Genomic DNA, 12,481 nt, shown 5'->3' with positions numbered 1-12,481 from the left:
ACGTTCAGTAGCAGTGTGTACTAACTACAAGATGCACTGCAGAAATTCACCCAAGATCCTCAGGCAGCACCTTCCAAACCCATGACCACTTCCATCTGGAAGGACAAGGACAGCAGATATAAGGGAACACCGTCAACTTCAAGTTCCCCTCCAAGTCCCTCACCATCCTGACTTGGAAATATATTGCCATTCCTTCGCTGTGGCTGGGTCAAAATCCTGGAATTCCCTCCCTAACGGCATTTGAGTCATCTCACAGCTCGTGGACCACAGCAGCTCACCACCACCTTTTCAAGGGCAACTAGGGATGGGCAAGAAATGCTGGGCTCAGCCAGCAATGCCCACATCCCACAAAATGAATCAAAATAAAAATTGAGGCTATCTGAAAGTCCATCGGTATCTCTGCACAGACGGGGAATAATCCAGCTGGCTCTCTGGTGATGCCAAAGAGCAATGGTGGTTATGTGTATAGGTGGAAAAGGAACAAATTACCGTCCTGAATAATGATAGCAGATACATTTACCCATGGATCCAAGTCTGTTCTCCTGGGATGGAGATTCACCTGCTGTGGGCCTATGTAAGAACAAAGTGATGTTGTCACAGTCCTGTCTCCACGTGATCTCTACACCTAAGATGGCGGCTGTCTCAGTTTCTTCTTTAGCAGTATGAGCTGTCACAGATATTCCCATGAGAGGGTCCAGCACGGTGAGTCTGTTAGTGGCTGTTGAGACATTCCTGGGTTCTGCAGGCTGCTGCTAAAGGTGATTAAAGTGAAGAATGCTCAGCAGGCAGTATTGGTAGAGGATTGAATCTAGGGCTTAAGGACTCAACAGAATTGGTGAAGGCCTAAGATCATGGAGGGATTGAAGACAAGGATGAGAATCTGGTTATGGATTAGTGCAGATCAGTGACCACAGTGGGAATAGCTGGGTGGGACTGGATGTACATTTGGAATTAGACAGCAGATGGGCTTTGTGGAGAATAGAAAATAGGATACCCACCAGGAACACATTGCGATAATCAAGTCTACAATTAACAAAGACAGGACTGAAGATTTTAACTATGGATAACCTCAGCCAGGGACAACAAACAGGCTAGTAACAGGGGAAAGTCAATTGGTAATAATAGCAGACATAACCAGTCATTGACAAAGCTCTCAGTTTAGACCTATTGCAGATTAGTTTCGCTGATTTGGCCAACAGTGCAATCTTTTTCTTTCAAAAGTATCAAACTCTTGTCTTGCTTCATCTGCCTCTGTAGCATTGAAATCTTCTCCTCAACAGAATTTAAATCCTTCTGAATTTCTTAAAGTATTTGCTGCCATTGTTTTCAAAAGACTTTCCTCTTCTTCTTCCCTGAGATTTCTGATTAAAAGCAGCTCTTTCTCTGTGAGAATCTAGTGACTAAGTGCTGGGCGGTTTGTCTGATCTGACTTCCCAGAAACACTAACAGAAATCTGCCTCATTACTGAGTAACGAGTGAACGACTTGCTCAGATGCTTTTCCACAGGGAGAAGTTGGTCAATTAATAGTGGCCCTCATTCCACAGAGGGTATTGCAGGTGAAAGGGGCTTACACTCAGAATGTACCTGTTCTGTTCACTTTGATATTAATTGACAGGAACCTTTGCCTTTCTGACAAAATGACATGCTTTGATGAGACCTGGAAGCTTTCTCATGGACCACTATTTGAGAATCCCCAGTTGTAATGTGAATGTAATTCCAATCTCTGAGCTAGTACTTTCTATGGTCAGATGGAATGATGTTTCATATTCAGCAAGGTCACTGTCCTCTTCCTGCACTGGTATAGGGACGTGCAGCATTTTAATCACCCAAAATGGGGAGGCTTTTATTGTGAAGAGTGAATGGAGATAGATGAGTGACTGCTCACAACAGCTGCTGTTTATCTTCTTAAGTGTCTAGGGTTAGGCAGAAGCAAGAAACAGAGAAGAATACAATGCAAAGAGACTGTCTACAATGCCCACTCTATCATTGCCACTTGCTTGATGAAGATTGACCACCTCCCCATGATCTTTACTGATACAACTGAGCTGAAGATATAGATAGTTACACAGAAGAATGGTGAATAACTCCTGAGCTGTAATTGCCATTGGCAACAGGGTTTTAATTGCTTCATTAGGAAATGTAAAGTATATGCACCTCAACTGGGGAGAGGGAGTACAAATGGCTCCTTGTTTGCGCACCTACAGGTCGCTGCCTCATGTGTGCTATCTTCCACTGCTGTAGCTGTCAATATTGGTAACAGTGTAAGAGAGTGCTCCTCTCAGGGTAATTCATGCAAGATTTGAGGTGTGAACAAATGAGAGTAGGAGGTGCAAGAGTGTGCAGGTAAAAGGACATAGAGATTGGCTGAAGTGTGAGAACATGACTATACAGAAGTAAAAAGTGAGGGAAATGGCACGGCTAGCAGATCTGCAAATGGTGCCGGCATAAGGAGATAACAAAGTGTGGAGCTGGATGAACACAGCAGGTCAAGCAGCATCTCAGGAGCACAAGATGCTGCTTGACCTGCTGCGTTCATCCAGCTCCACACTTTGTTATTCTCGGATTCTGCAGTATTTGCAGTTCCCATTGTCCCCAGCATAAGGAGAGATTGGTTGAGGTGAGAGACCAGAACCTTACTTTAGTGACTCAGTTGAAGACACTAGGAGTTTTCAAATCTTATAGCACACCCTGCAGTCTAAACACTTCTAATTCAGTGACCTTTTCACAGTGGTGACAGACATAGCGAGCTTTCAGATGACAGGGAATGAAACAGGATCTCATCCCCTGATACACAGTGCCTGATGCAAGGAACATTCCCTTGCAATCATTTCTTTCTTTGTAATAATTACATATTGCACTTCTCCCTCAAGATGTTTTGCTGATCTTTAAAGGCAACAAAAGACCTGATTTCTCTCAGAAAGAAGATGCAATGAGCTTGGAGCATTAACTGCACACTGACCTATGAGCAGCTGGCAGCAATGTCCCAGCATACTTGCAGCCATGTGAACATGCACTGAACATACTCCAGCCCCTGTATGCTTCCTTTTAGATGTACTGGAATTTCTGAACTGTAATTGCACACCTCAGTCTCTGATTTTCCAGAGTTTCACCATCTTTTGATTGGGCATTTACTCGCATTCTTTATTTTCCTTTGAAAATGCTTTGCATTACACTTCACATTAAATTACAATTACCATCTCCCATTCATTTTCTGCAAACTATCCTTTGCTATCTGCCTCACAGTTTGCCAAATCATCTACTTTTGTGTCCATCTAATATGATGGTCTTTATATTTGAGTGTTCCTCTGTATTCCTCTGCCTGCTCATTTCTCTAACTGAAGGCGGCCTGACTCACAGTAACATAGCCTCTGCATTGTGCAGGGCAAGGAGGGTGATTCTAATGCCATTCCAGCTGGAACCAGGATGGAACATTGTTCTATTGACACTCAGAGATGATCAGCTTCTACTAGAAGTCGCATTACTGTGACAACTTGCATTTTAGTACACATTTGTAGCAATTGGAATGGGGTTGGCCGGGTGGATCTTATTGAGTACGAGATCACTGACTGAGGCTGTTAACCTGGGCCGTTCAGGGAGCCGATATAAACAAGAGGTCAGAGATTCTCCCTACACTGGGGACTGGTTCTGAGCTAGCTGGTCAGAGTCCAAGTACTATGCACCTATGAATAAATTGTGACTTGGTGACAGGATACCAGCCTCTGTGGAGTTATTTCAACGTTGTAGTCCAGAGCTCGAGATAGTGGTGGTAAAGCCTCCAATTTTCTTTCTACCACATGGGACAGATCAGGAATCTCTTACTCTTCATACCTGCCATTGCAGGATGTTGGAGGGATTTACACATTGATTAAAAACCATTTTGACTGTGCTATGAACAAACCTTCCTCTGGCATCAAGTCCTCAATTTGGACCTGAACTTCGAGCTTCTGACTCAAAGGCAGGGACATTACCCACTGCACCACAAAATCTCCGCATTTGTGCATATCAAGAACAAGCATGGATTCATCACTGATCCCCGTGCTATCCTACTGCCATTCCATTAATCTTGATCCTTTGGTTCATGTGAATGTTAACTTTCCATTCGTGCTGTTACATTCCTCTTCCACTAAATACCTAAAATTTGGTCACAACCCTACCAGTGAAATGCCTCTTAAAACCCTTGTGCAGCACTCCTTTGCATGATACGTTGGTTTTTAAAAGTATAGTACTTTTAAACTTGTGAAACAAAATAGGATCATACAGTCTTTCTGTTTAAAAAGCCATTCAGCCCATCACAGGTGCACCTGTTCTTTCAATAGATGGCCTAATTGAGATCCCACCCTCTGCTCTTCACCGGTCCCCTGCAAGTTAGTCCTTTTTAGTTTCAGTTAGTTTATACACTTCGAAATGATCATTAATTTCATCTCAGATTATGGATCCTGCGAGAGTGACCTGAAATAGATTATTATTGACAAGCTTTATTTTCTAAAACAAATCAACTTAACTACATCAGTAATTATACGTCAGTCAGACTTGTTTATTCATAGATTCTCTATATTTTGTGACTTCACAGCCTAAATGATGCAAAATCACAAATCCAAAGTAATGCAAATATGTTGTTCTTTGTAAATTCCTCAGATGAAATGTAATAACATCCAATACAAGATTAAATGCTGATGCCAGGCATTTACATTATTGATAGGCTCCATCATGCTTGTGTCCAGCTTGATAATGTGTGAATATTGCTGGTCACAACAGGAATGATTGAGGACACTGGGTCTGTGAACATTAGCATTTAGAAGGATGATGGGGAATCTGACTGAAATTTACAAAATACTGAGGGGCCTGGATAGAGTTAACGTGGAGAAGTTATTTTTTTCACTAGCAGGAGAGACTAGGTCCCAAGGGCACAGCCTCAGATTGAAGAGTTGGCCCTTTAGGACTGAGATGAGAAGGAATTCCTTCAGCCGAATGTGTGGAACTCATTGCCACAAAAGGTTGTGGAGGACAAGTCATTGAATATATTTAAGAAAGAGATGGATAGGTTCTTAATTGGTAAGGGAAACAAGGGTTACAGGGAGAAGGCAGGAGAATGGGATTGAGAAACACATCAGTAATAGAGTAGACACGGTGGGCCAAATGACCGAATTCTCCTTCTATATCTTATGGGTCTTCTCACAGAAATCCCTATTATTGTTTTATGATGCTCAGATCTCTTGATCATGCATTAGTTTGTTCCCTGTGTGATCTCATTTCATTAGAATTCACAATTTATGCTCCCATAATGTCATTACTTTACTATAAGAGACAGACAAGGTGAAAATCATTACATGTGCAAGCAGGTTACAAACTAAGAACGAGCATACTATTGTCAATATTCTGAACATCTACTTTCAGTACTCACAAGGGAAGACATAAGCAACAAGCTGTTTTCAAACAAAGATATTACCAATATCATCAATCATTGCAACATAAATGAGACAAGCTAAAATGGTTCAAAATAACTGACTCCCCAAGGCTCCGTGGTATTTATTCAAGAATGGTGAGAGGAACAAGGGTTCATCTGCGTGAGATCTGAGAAACTTTCTTCATAACACCACTTAACCTGGGATCAACGAGAAAGTGTCTGCGATGACAATCCATTTCAATGCGGTTGAATTTGTGTCTTTATTTGACTTGAAGCTTAAATGGCCTGCAACAATGGAGAGCACATGTCCATGTAAATGTGGTGCAGAGATGATCAGCTTCCAAAGCAGGATGTGGAAACCTCTCTGAAAGGAAAAGGTCATAAGCATGCAGAGATTTGTCAACCTGCTTTGTTCTGTTACAGGTTAAAGCAGAATATGGAAGGTGTAAAATAACTGAAGTAAGTACATTGATCATTTTCAGTAAAAGTGTGTCTCTTTTTAATAATAGCATGTGTTATAAGTTATCATACAGGTACAGTACCCCAAAGCAGGCTGTCTGAAAATGGGGCCTTTTCCTCTCTGCCAATATAACACAGTATTTAGAGGAGCAAATTGAATAATTGCCAGCTCTTTGAAAAGCAATAAGTGGTTTATATTAATTGCAAACTTGAAATCATTGTAACCACTGAGCAGTAATATGGCATCATCACTCTGAAGCCTGGCTGTTAAATATGAGGAACCTGTCTCATTAACATCATCTTGTGGATTAACATAGGAGGGATTGTTGAAATCAGAAACAAAAGTTTTTTCAAACCTCAGCAGCATGGTGGCTAAATGGTTAGCGCTGCAGCCTCACAGCACCAGGGACCCGGGTTCGATTCCCGCCTCGGGTGACTGTCTGTGTGGAGTTTGCACATTCTCCCTGCATGTGTGTGGGTTTCCTCCGGGTGCTCCGGTTTCCTCCCACAGCCCAAAGATGTGTAGGCTAGGTGGATTAGCCATGCTAAATTGCCCATAGTGTTCAGGGGTGTGTGGGTTATAGGGGGATGGGTCTGGGTGGGATGCTTCAAGGGTCGGTGTGGACTTGTTCGGCCGAAGGGCCAGTTTTTAGGGAATCTAATCTAATCTAAAACACTTTTCTTTGTGACCTGCCTGTTCCCGTCTGATCCACGAGGTAATCTACAATATGCTTGGTTCTGAGGCAGCCAAATTTGAGAGTATGTACCTGTATTTAAAATATTAACTTAGCCATCAGTGATTAGCTTCATTTGCTTTGTGACTATAAATCAATTTTTTAAAACTATAAAGCTCAATTTTCAATCATTTATACATGTGTGCAGTTTAGATGTGAAGTCCTATTTGGATCTTCATACATTTTTATCAATGTACTGTGTGAGATTCATACATCTATATTGATGGTATTCCACAGTTAAAGTAGAACTTGGATCTCTTCTCAATTTTAATTTGCCAGCTTTTCTCTGATTTCCTTTGACATCTTATTGAATTGAGAGTTCTTGAGTACTAGACACGTTCTGGTGTCTTAGCCAATGACCGTTGTGTACACCTGAACCTTTACAATTACTGTCCTTTGACTGGATTGGGCAGCTTGTTTTCTGAGCACTAACTGTCCCATTTATCCTTCAGTCACAAAGGAATGGAAGTATGTGTACATTTCTGACTAAAGGTGCCTATCCATCACATTTCAAAGGGAAAGCAAAAGGCAACCAGAACCACAACACATACTGAAATAAAGGGTGGAAAGCCTATTATTGGTACCATTCCTTGAGAAACCCTGTGCCAACACTGGCTGTATTCAGAAAACCCAGCTCGAAAAGACAGGAATTCTCCTTCTAGTGAAAACAGAAATTGGTGAAACTGAGCAGTTCTGGCATCGTTGATGAAGAGAAAGCAGATTTAATGCTTCAAGTCCAGTGACTCTTCATCAGAAAAGGTCACTCGACCCAAAATGTTAACTCTGCCAGACCTGCTGAGTTCCTCCAACAATTTCCATGTTTGTTTCAGATCTCCAGCGTCTGTTTCATTCATTCTCCTTTTGGCCCAAGTTCAACAAAGCTCACCACCATTTCAAATAGTCGTCCTGCTTTTTCTTACCCTGCCTACAGCCTCAAGGCCTAACAGCTTCTCACACCCAGTTATTTCCCAGTTTATAGCTTCTGATCCTCCTGGGCACTCCCACTTTCTGGTGATCTTCCCCATTGGCTTCACTTACCTGAGACCCATGATGATCAGAACATACATGACAGCAGTCCGTTCCTGGTCTCCTCATTGATGGCATGCTGTTGGCTCCTTCTGAACAAGTCCCAAATAGTAATGTGGGATTTCACTGTCCAGGCACACAGAGCACATGAAAACTGCAACCTTGCAATTTCTGGACCATTTCCTTTGGAATCATTATCACTGAGACAAATTTTATATTTGCTTACTGTGCATGTATGCATACTCTGAGCAAGCATCAGTGATAACAATGAAGCAATCCCGGGTTTGGATCTGAAGCGAATGTCCCCACTTTACCAACAAATCTCTTTACTGAGATCTGCACGGAATGAAGACCTTACTTAGCTCTTTCGTGGTATTATAGGGCTTGGCTACTCATTGAATAAGATCAGAAGATTCAACAACATTTCATGTTTTTAGACTTATTTGACGGTTTTGTGTCAGATTTTCACAACCCTGGAAGACAATTTCATAACTGTATTAATCCATGTTTACTCTGGTATGTTACTATATATCAAGTTAACTAATGGTAATTTCTTTCTTGGCTTTTTCTCCCTGCTGTTATATATTGCAGGCACAGTAATTATACAAAGAAACCAATCATACTTGACTTTGTTCATCCATTTGAACCATCCTTCTTTCAGCTGAAGACGCCATTATGTGAATGTAAAAGACGACAAAAACTGAAACAGCCTTTTTCTGAAAAATAAACATTTTTGCTGTGCTCACTGAAGGGCTCAGACACAGTAACATACTCACTTATTTCTTGACCCATGCATGCTTTATTTTTCATCTTGAGAAAATTCTTCCTGTTTTCATCATTACAAATTTGTTGTAAGACTTGTGATTTTTTTTAGTTATGTATAAAGATGAAAGCCTTGCCAACAAACTGTTGGCACCTTAAGTAAATTAACTGAAACCGTGGGATGACATTGCAGTTTTGCTGCTATATTTTTCATATCTGTCCTCTGACAATTTGCCCTTTAATGCTTGGTGTGCAAGATGGGTAATTTTTATTTTAATTTGAAAATGGTTGAGGACATATATTAAGGGAACTGTTTTCACCATAACCCAAGCCAATTGGCAATGTGAATTTCCTCAGTAGTGTTGCCCTTTTCATCTCATAATTTTGAAGTTTTGAGTTCAAATTCATTTATATGAAAAAGCATCTTCCATTCATGCCTTACCCATCACTAGCTGAAGGTCAGTCCTCGGCATGAACATTCCGGAATTCATTTGTTTCTGTGCTCAGAGACTGAGAATGGAGGATACAGAGAATACAAAAATCCTATAATTGGTCATTGTTCAGGAGGAATTCTTTGTAATTGTGTAAACTAAATAGAGTGAATTGGACCTTTAGCCAGGTAAAATTAATACTCAAATTATATCTGGAATGGAGCAGAACAGCAAGTATGGTGAAAGAAAACCTGAAAATGGATTGCAAATTATGAAATTCTCTTGAAGGTTACAAACAAATGTGAAAATTCCGCTTCGAACATCCATTCCACTCCCATAGACAATGTATGAACCTCTTTGTAAATACTCTGAAAAATTACTATAATCCATGAAAACCTAAGAATTAAGAACAGAGGACTTGGTTGGCCAGTCAGTATGATCATGGCTGATCTTAGATTTAAGCTCCATTTTCCTGCTCTCTGCCCATATCTCTTGCATTCTAGAAATACCAAAAACCTGTCAAGCCAGCCTTGAATATCCACAACCAACAAAGGTAGACCATTTCAAAGATTCACCACCCTTTTCCATAAGAAATTTCTCCTCATATCAGTCTGAAATGAACTGCCCCTTATCCTGAAACAGTGCCCCTTGGTTCTATACTCCCAGGTAAGGAAACGCTACTTCAGTATTTACCTATCAAGCTCTTTAATAATCTTGAATGTTACAATGAGATCAGGTCTTATTCTTCTAAAATCCAGAGAATAAATGTAGAGCTCACTTAGCCACTCGGTTTCAGACAAATCATTCATTCCAGGGACCAAAATTTCCTACACTGTCTCCATTGTAAATATATCCTTCTTTAAATAAGGAAACCAAAATTGCCCACAGTATTTCAGGTGTGGTGTCCTCAAAACACTGTGCAGTTCATTCTTGTCCTCCCAAACTCTTACATTAAAGATCAACATGCTGATCGCTTGCTGTATTCCCATGTGAAATGTTTGGGTTCCTTATACAAGCATATCCGTTTCTCTAGACATCAATGTTTATAACTTTCATACATGTTTTAAAAAATAGTTGCTCTCCAGTTTTCTGGCATGACTGCAGGAGTTCACATTTCCTCACATTTTACTCCATTGGCAATTTTGTTGCCCACTCACTTCACCTGTCTATATCTATTTGCCACCCCATTGTGTTGTCCTCATAGCCTATGTTCTCTGTAAAATTAACCAACCTGGAAGCACAATTTGTCTCCTTGTCTATGTTGTTGATGTAAAGTGTACATAACTGAGACCCTAACAATCCACTAGTCAACTTGAAAATACCACTTTTATCCCACTCCTTGTTTCAATTTCTTAAAACTGACTTGACCCTTTTTTAAAAAATCATTATGCTTTCTAAAAACATTGTTAAGACTTCCCAATAATAAATTGCAGGCTTTTTCAGTGATTGATGAAAAGGAGCTCCCTGTTTTCACGCTCCCCTCCTTTCCTCAAACTTAATGTCACATTGGTCATTTACAATCTGCTGGAAACATTCTGGAATCAAGGGGAATTTTGAAAATCACTGCCGATACATCAACTGTCACTACAGCCCTCTGTTTTAGACCATGTTGCAGTTTTGCCTCAAATATCCAATCAGATAGTTGAATTGCTTGATTTTCCCATTCTGATTTTACTTGTGCTACCTCTCCATCATGATTCCTGACTGCAATTTGTTTCTGTGTCTTTCTTCAATATCCACTTGTGGATAAATACCAATTTGAACACAAACATAAAGGCTATCATTCACTGTTCACCATCCGTTCCATCCCATTCCTAGCCACTTTTTCAGAGTAAACCCTGAACCAACATTTCAATTCATATGGTCTCCATCACAAATCACCTGCTTGTTCCCTTCCTGAGCCCATTTGCTACTTTAATCCTTGTTCATGCCTTTGTCACCTCCAAACTTTAACGTGTAAACTTCCCCCTGGCCAGCCTTCAACCTTTTGCCCTCTGTGAACTCAGCTGTTTCAAAACTCTGTTTTCCAAATTCCATTTTATCCAACCATCCCTATTCTTGTTAACCTATTGACTTATAATGGTCAGTGTACCAAATGTGCTGAATTTAAATTTTCCTCTTTAAATACCTCTATTTTCTCTCAACGCCATTTAACTGTTGTGTCCTTCTAACCTCACTCCATTAGCTCCCATACCCTGAGAATTCTTTCTGACTCCGCCATTTTATGAATCTTTCCCTCTAGTAAGTCCGTTGTTGAGGGCCTTGCCTTAAATCATCAAGGACCATGCTCTGAAATGCCCTCCCTGTAACTTCCTTTAAGATTACGTTAAAGCCCAATGCAGTGACCGAGCTTTTAGGCATGTCATCTTCGTACCATATTTTCTGTATTTTCTTGTCCACTTAAGAACTAAAAGTCTAATGATGGCCATGAAACTATTGTTGATTGTGTGGGGGGGAAAAGACCCATCTGGTTCACCAGTCTCCTTTAAGGAAGGAAACTGCCGTCCTTACCCAGTCGGACCTACATCTGACTCCAAACTTTGAGCAATGTGGTTGACTCCTGACCTCGTAAAGGGTTGGACATTAAGTGCTGGCCTAACAAAGGACACCCACATCCTAAGAATAAGTAAACAAAAATTATCAGCTCTTTGAACCAACTTGGGCTAGCAGCTGTATATAAATGCAGTAGTTTACAATCCACAGCATCTAATTTGATTGGATCACTGACATGCAGTTTCTACACCATCAGATAAACTCACTATCACTGGCAGCGACGCTTTGTGCTCCAGTATAAAACTTTAAAAAGCACGTACAAAATATGGAATATTAACATCAAAGTGCATTCCAAAGGCTGATAGTTGTCAGGACAGGTAGAAGGCAGCATGATAAATGTTACTGTGTTCTCAAACCTGCATGACTTATTGTTGCAAGGATTCCTATCTCCTTCAGATGCTTTCTTTATACTGTTTTGCTAAAACATTCCTCTGCAAGCAGAGGGGCTTTAAAAACATAAGCTGAGTTAGTCAGTGCTGTAGTTAGTTCAGTATTGTTAATAGAAAATGAATAATTTTAGAGGGGATTCATATATTTCAAATCAGCTAGAAATTCTGTATAATAGTATTGTTCTGTGAAGTTACTCTTCCCATGGAAATCAGCCACATTGTATATTATGTTGCTCTAAGTTAATTTGTATAGTATGTTAATGTTTTATGAGTTTAAATTCATGGTGCCTGACTATTGTTTTGCAAGTTTTGTGCAAGCTGCACTTGCCATCTGTGAAAGGTGTCTTAATGTAATGCTGTATCACATTGCAATATGCATTGGGTGTTTCCCTCCACGATGGCAAAGGTCTAATCCAGATGCAAAACAGAAACAGCATTAAAGAACCAGAGAAATGTCTTTAAAGAAAACAAAATGGATAAATTTGATTTTATTTTTGGAATTGATGACAGTCTTCAAATTCCTATTTATTATGTTGTGGTGCTGATATAGTGCTGCAAAAATTACTGAGTCCTTATTCTTGGTTCAATCACAAATAAAATTGAATTACATATTTGAAAGCCAGTGTTTCATAGCATTTAATGTGTGAAAGAGTGGCATCCATACCTAACCTGAAGCAGGGAAGCAGAAAGATCTGCATTAAGTCCAAAGCCTTGAGAATAAT

At 40.3% G+C, this 12,481-nt stretch overlaps 1 protein-coding gene across 11 annotated transcripts in view; it reads left to right on the top strand.

Moving 5' to 3' along the window:
- The window catches only part of dtnba (dystrobrevin, beta a), a 537,031-nt gene extending 528,640 nt beyond the window's left edge, over positions 1–8,391 (top strand). For all 11 annotated transcript variants that reach the window (XM_048530760.2, XM_048530769.2, XM_048530766.2 and 8 more), the window contains 2 exons: positions 5,829–5,864; positions 8,216–8,391. In XM_048530760.2, the coding sequence (XP_048386717.1) occupies positions 5,829–5,833 (5 nt within the window). In that variant the 3' untranslated portion in view covers positions 5,834–5,864; positions 8,216–8,391. The remainder of the gene's footprint in view (positions 1–5,828; positions 5,865–8,215) is intronic.
- The last annotated feature ends 4,090 nt before the right edge of the window (positions 8,392–12,481 follow it).

Source organism: Stegostoma tigrinum, chromosome 4 (assembly GCF_030684315.1).
Source record: "Stegostoma tigrinum isolate sSteTig4 chromosome 4, sSteTig4.hap1, whole genome shotgun sequence".
NCBI lineage: Eukaryota > Metazoa > Chordata > Chondrichthyes > Orectolobiformes > Stegostomatidae > Stegostoma > Stegostoma tigrinum.
This window is presented reverse-complemented; position numbering and strand designations above follow the sequence as displayed.